The sequence below is a fragment of the Maniola hyperantus genome, chromosome 9 (genome assembly GCF_902806685.2).
Source record: "Maniola hyperantus chromosome 9, iAphHyp1.2, whole genome shotgun sequence".
Lineage (NCBI taxonomy): Eukaryota > Metazoa > Arthropoda > Insecta > Lepidoptera > Nymphalidae > Maniola > Maniola hyperantus.
In genome coordinates, this window is record NC_048544.1 from 10,274,979 (window position 1) to 10,290,994 (window position 16,016).

The 16,016-nt window shown below is 35.9% G+C and overlaps 1 protein-coding gene across 1 annotated transcript in view; it reads left to right on the top strand.

Annotated features, from left to right (window-relative positions):
- Nucleotides 1–15,310, top strand: part of LOC117984960 (uncharacterized) — a 35,437-nt gene extending 20,127 nt beyond the window's left edge. Inside the window, exons 2-3 of the mRNA XM_034971634.2 lie at nucleotides 8,134–8,267; nucleotides 11,260–15,310. Of these exons, the coding sequence (XP_034827525.1) occupies nucleotides 8,134–8,267; nucleotides 11,260–11,263 (138 nt within the window). The 3' untranslated portion in view covers nucleotides 11,264–15,310. The remainder of the gene's footprint in view (nucleotides 1–8,133; nucleotides 8,268–11,259) is intronic.
- Nucleotides 15,311–16,016: the final 706 nt, after the last annotated feature.

Consider the following 16,016-nt stretch of genomic DNA (forward strand, 5'->3'; position numbering starts at 1 on the left):
GGCTCTATATAAGTTAAAAGTATAAAGAATTCAAAAATATTATATCAATAAATAATAAAAAATAAATGATTTACAGCAAATAAAATAGTAAGTAGGTACTGTAACAGCTGTTAACCTACGTATATCATCCAAGCCACGGAACAGAAAGAACAGTGGAAGTGCAATTCACCAAAATTACTATAGGAACCGCTGTCGCCAAACTCATACAAATATACCGATAGTCATATATTGCACTACAAAGAAACAAATCATTTGATTTGTCGTTTAAGTTTAGTCAAAACTAGCCTACGTCACAGATTTGGAAACAAACCATGACGTTCTAGAAATAAGATTTATTTTGCTTTAGCGGAAGAACGTATTTACGAGCTATAGTCACACTCACGTCACACTAGATTCAATTGTCCAATTAATTCCGCTACTTGACCATAGATGGCGGTATTCTAAGTGGTAGCAATTATAAACTTAATTACGTTAAACATATGGTTGACATTTGCGTGATCGGTCGATTTTTTTTCCTCCTCAGCTAAGGCCGCACCACGTAGCTCAATGAATTACCTATCGATATCGATAGATACTCGTTATTTTGTTCATTCGCAAAAATAAAATTAAAAAGGTAATTATAAAATTAAATAAAAGTGCTGGTATGTATGCATGCCTTTTACAAGTATGCACAATAAATACTGCAACGTATGAAAATAGTTAAATTTTATTTATTGCCCTTGAAATAAAACATATTTGTTAAGAAACTGGCGTTTCGATAGTCTTATTTTTAATTTTAATAAACGGTGTATGCGAACATTTATGTATATATTTTTCGACTATTGCCTTCATCAAATCGGTAACGTGATTAGACGCAGGAATCTCCGAATCACTTTGTCTTTTTGAAGAACCTGGAGTGACCACATTTATCATTTTGTGGCTGAAACCAAAATTAAATTTTGAGAATAAATCCGTACTAATATTATAAATGCGAAAGTGTGTCTGTCTGTCTGTCTGTCTGCTAGCTTTTCACGGCTCAACCGTTCAACCGTTTTTGATGAAATTTGGTACAGCGATAGCTTGCATCCCGGGAAAGGACATAGGCTACTTTTTATCCCGGAAAGTTGAAAAGTTCCCACAGGATTTTTAAAACCTAAATCCACGCGGACGAAGTCGCGGGCATCATCTAGTACCTATATAAAAATGAATAGGAGAAAAATTAATTAGTGTGTTTATGAATTAAATTTGATATTTAGTCAGTCAATCTTCATACAAAAATATAACTAAGAGGTGGTGTTGTTTTGTATTATAATATCAAGTATTTTCAATACTTACTGAAAGTAATAAAATAAAACAAGGTTACTTACTTGATTAAAAAAGTTAACGATTTTCATTGATGGAAGCGCAGTAGGTTTCGTATATCTATATCCTTTATTTGATATTATAAAATCGACTTCTAAAAAAATGTTCAGAGCATAATATCATGCTTGATTTGGTTGGCATCCAATTAACTCTACCCGTTGCATCTATCCATTTCTCTTTGATGCTTGCATCTTTGGGAAACCTAAAAATATTTCAAATGAAGGTTAGAGGAACTACTGATGTCTATTTAGTGATCAATGCAACGTCTCACTCATTAATAAATTATAATTATTGCGTTACTATTTATTTATATCCTTGTATCGATATCAATCGATAAATTATTCAATATTCGACTTGGCCACATCACTACTTGAGTAGCGAACACGGAGCGAAGTACTTTCGGAATAGAATCAATCCAAAATAAACTTTATCTTAATTGGTTAAGGTTGATTTTGACTAACCGTTCTATTAAATATTAGTAAATTGAAATAAATTAAGATTTTATAGAAAACAATGAAAATCGTACTTACCGATGATACGAAACACCTCCATTTTTAAGATTTTTTCTCCTACTATCATTTTTACACTCCAAAACGGAACAGTAACATTGCTAGGGCAATATGAATTTGTCGCGAGACTACCAACTCCACGCGATGTTAGAACGCGACTGGGATCAGTTTTACGTAACTACGCTTAATTGTGGCACGCGTGCCACGCCTACTTAGCACTTCCACTGTTTTTTCTGTTCCGTGATCCAAGCGAAGTCAGGCTGCTTTTTTATCAGAAATGTGCTATGTGTGATATTCACCAATCTTCATTGCTCCACATAGCTTAGCATTTGTAGAAACGGGTTCAACGAAGCTATGTTTTTTATATGTCGAGGGATGCATGTTATGGATGCGTGCTATGGATGAGCGCTACGGATGGACGCTATACGGATGCGCGAGTGGTGTAGCCGCTCCATATTCCATATACTTTTTTTTCTTTTTTAAATCTTTTATTATCAGGCTTTTAAATTTATGTATGTCAGCCTTCCAGATACTTACCGTCGCTAATTTTGTAAAACCAGTCAAGTGCGAGTCAGACTCGCTCACTTCGGGTTCCGTGGTACAGTCGTATTTTTTCGACATTTTGCACGAGAAATCAAAAACTATTATGCATAAAAATAAATAAAAATCTGTTTTATAATGTACAGGTAAAGCCATATCAAATAATACCACACTTGGTATAGTAATCTTACTTTAAAAGATGAAAATACTAATTATTTGTTTATGAACACATTTTAATTTATTTTTGTAACGTTAACCACAAATTCACGGTTTTCAGATTTTCCCCTAATGTATGCTATAAGACCTACTTACCTGCCGAATTTCATGATTCTAGGTCAACGGGAAGTACCCTCTAGGTTTCTTGACAGACAGACAGACAGACAACGAAGTGATCCTATAAGGGTTCCGTTTTTCCTTTTGAGGTACGGAACCCTAAAATATAGTACTTCAGAAGGTACTCATATTACCATCTCTTCATAACTTATATTAATTTGGGTGACCAGTGACCCTGAGGAAAATCTAACAGTATATCTCGAAACTGCTGTAGGAGTGCTGTCTATTATTGTAAGAATATGCGCATACGTAAACAGATATTAACACTTCGTTAGGCGTGCATTGTGAATGGACACTGTTTACATATAGCTCTTAGAAAGTAAGACGTTTCATACCAATAATATTGAGATACTGTGCATTGTTTGTGACTTTGTGTATTTCACTTTTGCTTTGTTTACAAGCTGTGTAGGTAAGACTTATTGCAACTTTGTAAGGAAGAAAGTATACAATAAAAATCATAACTGTGACTGACTGACTGACTGATCTATCAACGCACTGCTCAAACTACTGAAAATTTGGCATGCAGATAGTTATTATGACGTAGACATCCGCCAAGAAAGTATTTTTGAAAATTCAACCCCTAAGGGGATAAAACAGAATTTTGAAATTTGTATAGTCCATGCGGACGAAGTCGTGGGAATAAGCTAGTTCATTATAAAAAATAAAAACCTCCGTGTGTGTTCCGTACCTTGGAAAAAAACGCAACTGTATAAATAATTAATTATTTCATCAGAAAGATAGTTGGACAGTAATTAATTGTCAAGCCATTCCAAGTATCAATTCTATAGCATGGTTACAGAAGCAGCTGTGATGGACAGACGGACGGACGAAGACACCAAGGGTTCTATTTTACCATTTTTGTGCGAGACACAGGCGGGACACTACAAAATATGAATGATTTGTTTCCTTGTGTGATTTTATTTCATACAAAAATAACAGTCTACTAATGTTGTGAAAATCAGGAAAGGGTTAGTAATTTTCACTGTATAATTATATAGATATATAATTTGGATTTATGTTTTAATAAATTCCTTAGGATCTTTTGATTTCGCCCAGATTTCGCCTTATCTTTCACTGTTTTACGATTTGCGAACTAGTAAATCCTAAGAGTTAGTAATTTAAGAAGTTAACTTGAACATGGATATACTAGCAATATTTCTTTATTCTTTATGTAATCTTCTGTAGAGCGTTAGCCGTTAAGATTTCGCGTTAAATCGCTAATTGCTCGCTTTACTCTTCCTTCCCACACGTCATTCAACAGAGGTATTTAGAAATCCGAATCAAATACTAGTGTGAAAAAAGGTTGTTGTGCAATAAACGTAGAAGGCAAGTTTGGATGGAAAGTTGGTTTGCCGTAAATGTGTCTTGTTGAAGCTAGGTTAGGGTTACCAAACCTATGAGAATTCCGGATAAAATCCCAGAAACTTTTCTCAATAAATTTCCGGTATCTAATACATTCTGGCTTTAGGATTATGTAGTTTCGCAACCTGTTGAGCTATATCGGTTACTCTGGTTCTACGGATCTCCTCTTTTCTGATTTGATCACGGAGCTCCAAGCATAGCTCTCTTTATCGCCTGTTGAGTAACTCTGAACTTTCTTTTGAGGCTCATAGAAAATGCCTGCTATTTGATAAGCCTGTAGGTTGGGCGCCCGACAACACGATTACAGCGCCGTCACGGCTGAAGGAAAATTGGTAAAAAATATTATGGATTTGTATTAAACAACAAACAAGAAACAATGTATTAAGTGAACCAATCATGAAATTAGCTCTTTGTATCCAACAATAAATCATTGATTGCACATTTCATACACGGTTAAAAAGAAATTGGTGAAAATTGAAATTTTTAATGAAATAATTAATGGCTAGAAATTTCATTGATTACTTACGATATAAGTAACTAATTAGGTACCTAGGATTAACTTTTTAAAATTGTTACAAAGATTGTGTTGAAAGTGTTGTGTCTTTTTTGCGTTGGGCCTATTTAATTACATTTTTAACATCAATCGAAAATCTAGAAAAATTATATCTATATTATACTTTATTTAATTAGTACACCCCTTCCACTTTCCCTAATTTTTTTATTATATCATCTACTTTAAGGTTGCCTGGAAGAGATCGCTATTTTAGCGATAAAGCCACCTATTGTACCTGCAAACATCTTAGATTTCTATTGTTTTGGTTTTGGTGTTTTTCTTACTTTACTTTACTTACCTACTTAATTGGTAAATCTAGCGAAAAACATTTTTTTTTCTTTACTCTTTCTCCTTGATGTGCGATTAATTTAATTGACATAGTATGAATTGGTAGGTATTAGGTACATAAACAAAATAATACTTGTTGCTTTCTATATTGTAATAGGTAGGTAATTTAGTTTACATTTATTTTACTGCTTAATTAAATTACCATGAACTGATTTAATGATTTACCTTACTTTTATGTTATGTACTACCTTTAAAATTTATTTTCGTGCGTTCACGTAAACGAGTGAAATTCTATTCGTTAAAGAGTAGACATTTTTATAGTTTTAACTATAAAACCTAAGGTTCAGATTGCTTTATCTGATATATGGTCAGCTATAACTATTAATGTACACTATCTGTATTGATGAATAGCTTTTACCTTTTCTTTCATTCACGCTTTCTATGATTCGATCATGTTTAGTCATCTACGTGAGATTACTCAGCGAGCTATATAGGTTTCTTCTAGTTTTCTATGTTTTCATGATTAGTGGAGTAGTATTTATTTTTATTATCTACTTAACTGAAACCCCTTTGACTATGCATCGTAATTCGTATTACTTATTGCTTAGAGTCACGTCCCTTTAAATTACTGTTTTCAACTGTAAGGCACTGTTCCCGGTTAGTGTTAATAATTATTATTATTAACTAGCTGATGCCCACGACTTCGTACGCGTGGATTTAGGCTCTGGAATATCCCGTGGGAACTCTTTGATTTCCTGGGATAAAAAGTAGCCTATGTCATTCTCTAGGTCTTTGACATACCCATGAAAAAAATCACGTCAATCCGTTGCTCCGTTGCGACGTGATTGAAGGACAAACCAACAAACAAACACACTTTCACATTTATAATAAGGGTACCTACTGATAACCGGGACCGACCACTTAATGTTCTCTCTCCGAGGAAGGGAGAAAAGGTAAAGGTTAAATCGGACTTCAGAGTCGGTCACCCATCCAGTTGCCGACGTGTGTCAACATTGCATGACTAGCGCAATCGATTTATATTTGCTGTCGCTACTAGACTTTCAAAATATATAAACACCTTCGTTATCAATCTCAAAACATTTGTTAGGTATGTAATATTAGTACCAACTATCAATGTTATTAACATGATATACCTACTTACCTTACTGTGACAGCTTAGTGGTTAGGACGTCCGCCTTCTAATCGGAGGTCGGGGGTTCGATCCCGGGCACGCACCTCTTACTTTTCGGAGTTATGTGCGTTTTAATTAATTAAATGTCACTTGCTTTAACGGTGAAGGAAAACACCGTGAGGAAACCTGCATGCCCGAGAGTTCTCCATAATGTTCTCAAGTCTATACCAATCCGCACATGGCCAGCGTGGTAGACTATGGCCAAAACCCTTCTCACTCTAAGAGGAGACCCGTGCTCTGTAGTGAGTCGGTGATGGGTTGATCATGATGATGATGATGACCTACTTACCTACACAAATTAGACTCATATGTACTGTTAAAATAATTGCGTATAATTTAGCTTCACAGTCTTGCATTAAATCGCAAATTAACTTGTAAGTAATCTAGTAAACGTACTCCACGTACTCGTAAATGACCCATAAGGAAGCCAGTACTATAATATTGCATCCCACAGCAATCGATTACGGTACGGATTGCGTAAAAGTTACGTCTCGTAGCGATAACGCGATCGAGTGCCAATTTGTAGTTTACTAACCGTTTGACGTCGCGAGTCGCGACAGTGCGTGTAACCTACATTTATCCATTTATCACATAGAGTTATGATACTAGCATATCTTCTGGCTCAGCGAAGCAAATAGGTGCCTAGGACCAGAGGTCCCGAGTTCGACTTCCACTTCAAATAGTACATACAACCAAAAGAGATGTGTAATTTGCAATAATAACCGAAATAGAAATACTTAGATTTTTTAAAAAGTCAAATAAACTTTAACAATGTGGCCAATTCTCTTGTACACAATCTCTAAATTAAACTAAAATTGCATGTCTAAATCTATTGCTATCCCTTTCATAATGTTGCTTGCGAAAAAGGATAGCACTAGATTTATTCCTGTTAATTTAGTTTAGTTTAGAGATTGTGTACAAGAGAATCGGCCCCATTTACTTGTTAAAGTTTATTAACCGACTTCAAAAAAAGGAGGAGGTTCTCAATTCGTCGGAATCTTTTTTTTTTTTTTTATTTTTTTTTATTTTTTTTTTTATGTATGTTCCCCGATTACTCGAAAACGCCTGGACCGATTTTGAAAATTCTTTTTTTGTTTGAAAGGGTATACTTCAAAGTTGGTCCCATTTCAATTTGGTGAAGATCTGATGAACATCTTCGAAGATAGATACTGGAACTCCTCAACGGATAAGAGTAAATTGCTCGCGATCAGTGTAATAGCTTAGTAAACAGTAGATTTTTAACCAGTCATAGCATAATTCCATGGGGCCACTAAAAATTGTGAAATAAAATTTTTTTACAAAAAAAATAAAAACCGACTTCGTTACACAAACACTAAAAATTGAAAAATAATTTAATTTATTACCGATTATATTATGTATACAAGAGTTAATATAGTTCCATAATAATATTTTTTGGGGTCGGTGCCAATGAGGTGCCATTGTGGAGTCCCATAAAAATATGAAGTCTAGACGATTCGCGCAGCTAAAGCTAATTGGCACCGGCACCAAAAAGTATTATTATGGAACTATATTAACTCTTGTATACATAATATAATCGGTAATAAATTAAATTATTTTTCAATTTTTAGTGTTTGTGTAACGAAGTCGGTTTTGTTTTTTTTTTTAAATTTAAAAAAATCTAAGTAGGTATTTGTATTTCGGTTATCTTTTAATTCGGTTATCGGGTAAATTGTATGTTATTGACAGGCGCGTCAATATTTTTATAGAACCGCCCACGGTTCCTACAGGCACTAGTGTAGTCAATGAAGCCGTTTTTTGAAAATTTCAGGGTTAAAAAAATTCTCCGTTGAGCTCAAATTTCAGATTAGCTACTGTTTCTTCTTCGTTTTGGTAATTTTTTCAGTAACAGAAGAAATTGTGATATTATAAGGATCGAGGTTTACATTTTATTCCTTTTCAAAGTTCTTTTCGAAATGAACAATTTTAAAATCTATTGAAAAATATAAGGTGCTTGTCAACGTAAATGATATAGCTTGTCTCTCTGCAATTTCCAGGTGGAGACAGGTCGAGAAGAACTGAAGAAAGAGCGAGAGATCATGCAGCTGGTGGCCGGACTGCAGCTCAGCTCCGACGAGGTTGAGCGTCGCGAAGTCCCGCCACAGATGCTTCGAGCCCGACATGGTCCGAGGTGAGCACACAATCTTCTATCGCACCTCTATAGAAATAAAGAAAAAGCGAGAGTTCCTGCATCTCAGCTTCGACAAGGTTGAGCGTCGCGAAGTGCCGCCACAGATGCTTAGAGCCCGACACGGTCCGAGGTGAGCACACAATCTTCTATCGCACCTACATCTATGGAGATGAACAAAGACGAGAGATCCCGCATCTCAGCTCCGACAAGGTTAAGCTTCGCGAAATGCCGCCGCAGATATTTCGAGCCCGATATGGTCCTAGGTGAGCACATGATCTTCTATCGCACCTCTAAAGGAATGAAGAAAGAGCGAGAGATCATAGATACATACAGCTGGTGGCTTAACTACTGGTCAGTTCCGACGAGATTAAGTATAGTTGGTCCAGCACCAAAGTTTGACGGCTACAGGGTGTCAATCGCAATCAACTCTCATGGGCTGATTGATACTCTGACTTGGCTAGAATGCAAAATTGCACCAAAAATGCCATTGATTCAACTGGTTACCCTATGATATGATGTTATAATCACAACTTCCGCGTTAGCTTCTCTTCAATCAAGGCTCTACCTAATGCCTACCTAATTGCCTAGATAGGTTAAGAACGTTCCTAAGTAGGCATTTATATAGATTTTTTAGAACATTTTAGAACAAATTAAATACCTACCAAAAGTAAGTAGATAGGTATCCTTGAACGGTTGACTTAACCCGTTCATCAAACAGTTAGTACAATAGCCATATGCAATACATAATATCGGAATAGCTCTTTCTCAACTTAATTTCCCGCTTGGCTGATCTCTTAATGCTTTCTAGATGAATACTCTTTCTCAATCTATTATGGCCTGGCATAACGCACACGATGTACTAATAGTATGGCGAGTGGCGGAACCATAGTAAAAGATGAGGGACTTTTATCCTCCGCGGACAGTTCCTCGCTTAGATATATAGAGTAAATTATCTAAGGTTCCTCATCTGTGCAGGCTCTTACAGTTTCTTTTTAATAAATCATGAAAAACAGAGTAATTTCTGTTGGTGTTGTTGTACTTTTCTAAGTATGTATCTAAAGTAGGTACGCGACAGCTCAGGAAGGCAATATATGAGGCGAGGGGATGCGTCGCACACCCGTACGTCACCTGCGCTATGCCACAGTCCACACCGGGTCAGTGTGGGGGTTGTGCGGGTGAGCGAGGCGTCCCCGACCTGTCGCGTATACTATATACTCGTAGTGACATTTTTTTTTAATCATGGCGGGAAGACCTCAATTTTTTTTGTGATACCTAAGGGTACAAGGGCGCCTCCTGTGTCCAGGAGGCTTGAAACGAAATAATATATTGTACTTACAGATTTTAATTTTTCAAAATATGTACTTAGCTTATTTCAGTTCAGTCCATGTTCCATCGATTATGATTATGGAGAACAAAGACAGTTGTTACTTTGCTATAATAACCAATTGTAGGTATACTTCCCTTTCTCCTTATCTATCGAGGTCACCTCGGTGCTAGAAATTGGTTTGACATTTAAAAACGAAGGGGTAAATATTGAAATAACTTTACGGGTTCAACATCCTTCCCCAATTTCTTCTGTGTTTTACGTGTTACACGTTTTTTTAAATTTATTTTTATTATTGCTGTACCAAGTTAGTTGATTAGAAACTGTATGTCGCATGTCGTCGGAATGCTTTTCTTGACCAAGAAGAATCAGCAAGGCAGTGCAAAAGTGTGTCTTTCTGAGTGCTAGCTTACGCGGTACGCCCATGCGTTACCTAAATCTTAAATCAATTTGGACGAAATTTAGTATAGAGGGATCGCATCGCAGGGATATACATAGGCTATTTATATAGAAAAATCATATAGTTCCCACGGTAATTTTAAAAAGCTTCGGTATATCCACACGGACCTGATAGGCATCATCTATTTGGTACAGAGATAACTTGCATCCTGAAGTTGAATATAGGCTACTTTTCATCCCGGATAATCAAAGGGTTCCCACAGAATTTTTCAAAATGGACGAAGTCGCGGACATCATCTAGTTTAAAAATATTCAGGTGCTCTTGCGATTTTGTTACTTTATAAAGAATGTATCATGAGGACATTTTAATTTATTTTAATCAAGATCGTGACGTACCTCAAGCTAAACAGATACGACAATGCAATTGTATGGAAATAAAGCAAGTTATCGGTTGACTAGTAACTATTTGAGCGTTACTTAATATAGCTATTGCAACTCTGGTACGGGTTAGCCGCGTGTGAAACGAGTCTGACTTTCTTTTAGGGAACCACTTTTATATTTTATGTTACTGTAATAAAGACGTAACCGAGATGAGAGTAGTAGATATAATTTCTAAGAGACAATACAAATTTAAATGCAAAACTACTCCTAAACGACTAACGATGTGCTTACTGCTTATTATTTCCGTATTTTTAATGTAAACCGTAAAATTTTCTATTCTGTCAACTTTACCTACACCTGCTAAATATTTTTATTAGGAGTTCTTGTTTTATTTTATAAACTAAGTAGGTTATCAGAGTCGAGTAGATTGGAACCATATTATATCTCTATCATCATCATCATCATCATCGTCAAACGATGGACGTTTACTGCTGGTTATAGTATAGGTCTCTTGACTCTCGTAGGTCTGCGACTTCACACGCCACGTCCTTGCGCCACGCCGCCTGAATCCAACGGCTCCCTGACACTTGTTTGATGTCGTCGGCCCACATAGTAGTGATCTTCCAACACTGCGCTTCCCTGTGCGTGGTCACCATTACAGCACCTTATGGGACTCCATATTTTATCCATATAGCGGACGAATATTGTTACTAGGTATCTCTACCGGAAATATGTCTTAATTTAAATATGGTTTTTTTAAAGTTTAAGTGTTGATATTTTTAAGCTGTTCCTAGTCGCGTTGTTTTTGGATCACTTAAATGTTTTTGTTTTGGATTTTATCTAGTTTCTTGTAGCATCTTGTACTAAAACATACTTTTTTCATTTCAGATAACATTAGGCTACAAAAGCAGTGCCATCAACCACGAAAATAAGATACGGCTTACGAGCACTGCTCAAGAAAGGATTATTCAAATTTCGATTACGAAGAATTTCAATAAAATAAGCGCTTTTTAACTATAAGATAACGATACGATTTATAAAGGTGGAGTGCGCGCAAAAGAAGTAGTCCAATCTGAAGTTGCAACATGTGATTTGCGCAGGTTATGCACTAAGGACTAAATACACAAGTCCGGCTGTGTATTTTTGTACAATTCACAGTCATATACCTCTTGTTCAGATTGTACTACTTGTTATCCGCGCACCATAATATTCGGAGTCATGACTGACACGATTTCCTGATAAGGTATAAAGAATCGAATCGGTATCGAATTCATCGTAATCGTAAAGTAGAAAGCGCTCTATATCGCTAGTTGCATGCGATCGCACGATTACAGAATACCGATTGTTAAATTGAATCGACGTGGATATAAGTACCTACCGATTCATATTCATTTGCATCGATTTGTCACGATCGTACCTACTCGACGGATCAGAATGGATAATCGAATGCTATCGACCATTTCCAAGTTGGGCCTCAATAAACGAGTCAATCAATTTTGTAGTTTCAGCTTTCAAGGGAGCGAAGAAAAATATTACTTATGGAATTGACTGTTCTGTAACACAGTTGTATGTTTTCACCAATAATTAGTTTAATTTAATCGTAGAGTAAAGTTAACTGCATCACTAAAGCCTTAGACAAAAAACGTGCTATGAAAATGTGGCACGACGGAAAAGTGTAGGTATCCACGAGGAGCCTAGACTAGAAGTTTAAATGCATGGAACGATAAATGAATTCCTTCCGAAGCGCGCGTTGGAGTCAAGCTCATGCAGTCGCGCACCGTCATCACGGAACGTCAAACAACCAATTTTAAAGCCAGTGGATACTTTTTACTCTTTTGTGTTTCAGTTCAAGTTTTCCTGTTAGTCCTAAAACGAGACATTGAAATAGTCTTTCTCGAGACTTCCATTGTAAAAGATATACTCGTAGACCACGGGATGTTCATTCGTTGATCACGCGAGGCTCACTAGTGACAACGCGGCGTCCACCGTGGATAATCTATCGACGAGTGGACGCCGAATGACGAGATTGTGCTGGTTGAGTGCCGGGAGGCCCTAATGAGCTATGGTCTTTAGATTCCATTGGAGCGTCCAATCCTTATCGTGACTATATACCAGGAAAATCATTTGTAAAATCAGAAATTTAATAAAAAAAAGTCAATGATTTTATCAATTTGTTTATAAAATCATTGCCTATTTTTATTTAAAAAAATTATAAGCATATTTTTTACGTTGTCTATTACGCAATTAGCGATGAAAGAAGTAATTATTGTTACGGACTTCCAACCATTTATTTTTAATAGTCAGATTGGAATTGGTGTTATTGGCTCTAATTGCGGAAAACGTACCTAATAAAATAATCGACAATTTGCTAATATTTATTACATACATACATGCATTCTTAATACATACTTCGCTGGCTTGGTGAATAGTGACCCAAAAAAATCTAGGCCTCCGACATATTAAATTCATACCTTTCCACGCCATTTTGGCCAATCGGCTCTTCTAAGTAACGTTCTCTTAGCTTTGGATTAAAGCAAGCTAACTACATAAATCAAAACTTCTAGAAAATAAAATAAAATATGTATATTTAAATGAATGCTGCGTAAATACCTTTATTAATCGGTTTCTACGCGGTTTTCAGGGAAATCACTAACTTTCTCGTATTATTAATATGTACATTATGTATTACCTACTCATACCAAGTTAATACTTTACAGTCTATCAAAACATTTATTAAAATCGCTAAGACAAGGTTTTTTATTATTATAATGTAATGGATTTTGTAGCTCAATCTTGAGTCGTGACAGCTAGTTTGCATTTTTCTTGTATCGCGCCGAAGTAAGGCAGACTTTTAAATGCGACGTTTGTTGTAACATAGGCCAAAGACGACTCTGCAATGTATTTGGAAATTGTAAGCTCATAGAGTTATGGTTTGTGCTTATTACACTATTACTTTAGTCACTTTGTAACAGAAACTATGTACCTACACAAAACATTAAAGTACAGAACATAACCTCAATTTAGGGATAGTGTTTAAGATAGATGTGTGGCCGTATTTGTACATTGCGAATTTGTACAAACATTGTAGATATAAGTTTATACAAGGTAGAGGCATATTAATAGTCAAAGGAAAATTTATTAATTTAAAATAAATAATGGTACATGGATGGAATTGCCTAAGGTTGTGAAAGAAAATTTGCCTTGCATTTTACTAAGGCACGGCGTCCTAGAGATGCCGCTTACTTTTTCGGAAGTCACATCAATAAAATTTTCGTGATATACCTACCTACTTCTACTTTTATTGTTTATTGGAAAGTTGTAAACTTACATTGACGAATAGTATAGTATGACTTAAAATTCGCATCGGTCAAATTCGCAAAAACAATCCCTTTTTTTGTTCTCTGGACACTTTATTAAATACACCTTTACTAGCACTAGTTGATCCGCCCGGCTGGGCTGAAACTGATGAAAGTATAAATATACATACTACTATAGTTTCTTCCGAATAAAGTAGTTTTTTAATAGTGAAAGAATTGTTAAAATCGGTTCAGTAGTTTCAGAGTTTATTGATTACAAACAAACAAAACTTTTTTAGCATTTAAACTACCGTGAGTGATTTCCATTCTAAATAATATCTGTCCCGGCTGTACTCACGTGTGTAGTCGACGTTAGCCCGACTAGTTTCGAACCCATACGGGGTCCTTTTTCAAGGGAGCCCGTTCGCGCACGCGCCGCGGTTTTGACTGCGGGACGCACGTGCCGCTGCCCGTAGCGCCCGTTGTGAGGGTGGCTGGGGTGGGGGGGGAGACAGCTGCCGATCGTCTCCCGACAGTTCCTGCTGTTCTTCATCACTGGAACCGTCACCGACATCCAGGCACGCGGAGCTAATGGTGTCCCGTCCCACGACTGATGCCCTTGTCTTAGCATCAAAAAGCGGTTTCCACGCTGAGGGTAGCATCCATCCATTGTCACGATTGAAATTCGGGTGGCGACTAATTTCGATCGCTTCCCGTATCTTCCGCGGTACTAGAAACTTGACTACACACGTGAGTACAGCCGGGACAGATATTATTTAGAAACAAAACTTTCTTCTTTATAATATTATTATCTACTTTATTATACCTTACCTTTATAATAATAGGCTTCGCCGCTTTCCGTAGCGCTTATGCTACCTACTACAAGACTATCACCGGATCGGCAAGCAGAATCTACTGATATCCGGCAATAAATTCAACTTCATGGTTAGTAGATACTGTTGAATGTGTGTACGACTAAGTAAGTATATGTAACCCCCTAAGCGAAGCACTAATAAATGAGCGATTTTATGATGGGGCTGTTCAATGTACCGACATTTAGTAATATCGGAGTAGGTATGTCGTACTGACAGACTGACCTTTTAGGCTTATTTTCATGTTTAACTGTTTTAATATGTCTCTAACTTGGAATAAGTAATACTTACATACCTAATAATATTTGTGTAAAATATAATATTTGTGCATACCTTACCTAGGTATGTAGATTAAACTTGCATTTGTTATATCTACTGCAAAATGTGTGTTGTCTTTTTATTAATAAAATAATCGTAATATATGTATTATAAGATAATGATAATAAAAAATTGTAATTAATCGTATATAACTAGGTATATGCAAGTGGCGTGTAAATATAATATGAAAGATCACAGTTATAGAAATTTGATAAATATAGGCTATGAGTGCCATTAATAATGTATTTTGTTATACTCATTATAATCATCGAATTAATGGAAAACATCTAGTAATTATTATATTAAGAAGAATCTTATAGGAATTATTTGTATAAAGGTTTATTTGTAACATTAAAATTATATTCTAAGTCTATTTCAAAGATTAAACAACGATTGTATCCCATTCATTTCATTATTTTTATACGATATTTTAAAATATAGTAGTCTGTAATTGATTTGTGCGTTTTATTTCTAACTAGCCGATCTGCCCGGCTTCGATCAGGTGATATTTGATACATATCTAATAATATTATATGTCCTATGTTAGTTCTGGATACAGTAGTTTATAAATAGTGAAATAATTATTAAAATCGGTTCAGTAGTTTAGGAGTTTATAAATTACAAAAAAAACATACAAATTCGTCTTCTTTATCAAATTCAAAGTCATAGTCAAATTATTTATTCAGAATAGGTAGGTAATATGTTACGCTTTACTGATTGTCAAAATTGTTCATTTGTAAGATGAATATAGTGGTGATAATTAATTACATAAGTACTTAAAACTAAAGCTACGAGAGTTCCAAACGCGCCCAAGTCTATTACAACTATCAACTATCTTTATTATAATAATATACTTAGGTACCTATACAACGAGAAAATCTGCGGAAGAACCAAGGTCATTGACATAGCACAAACCATCAGCGTGCTGAAGCCGTTGGAGTCGCCCACCCTCGCACGATGGCCTGACTATAAAGGGTAGCGAGAAGCGGCTGGGTGAAATTTCAGCCCGATCCGTCCAGTAGTTTGAGCTGTGCGTTGATAGATCAGTCAGTTAGTCAGTCAGTCAGTCAGTCACCTTTTCATCTATCTACATATAATATAAAAATGAATCACTAAATGTGTTGTCATCATTTGTCATCGCAAATCTCGAGAACAGCTG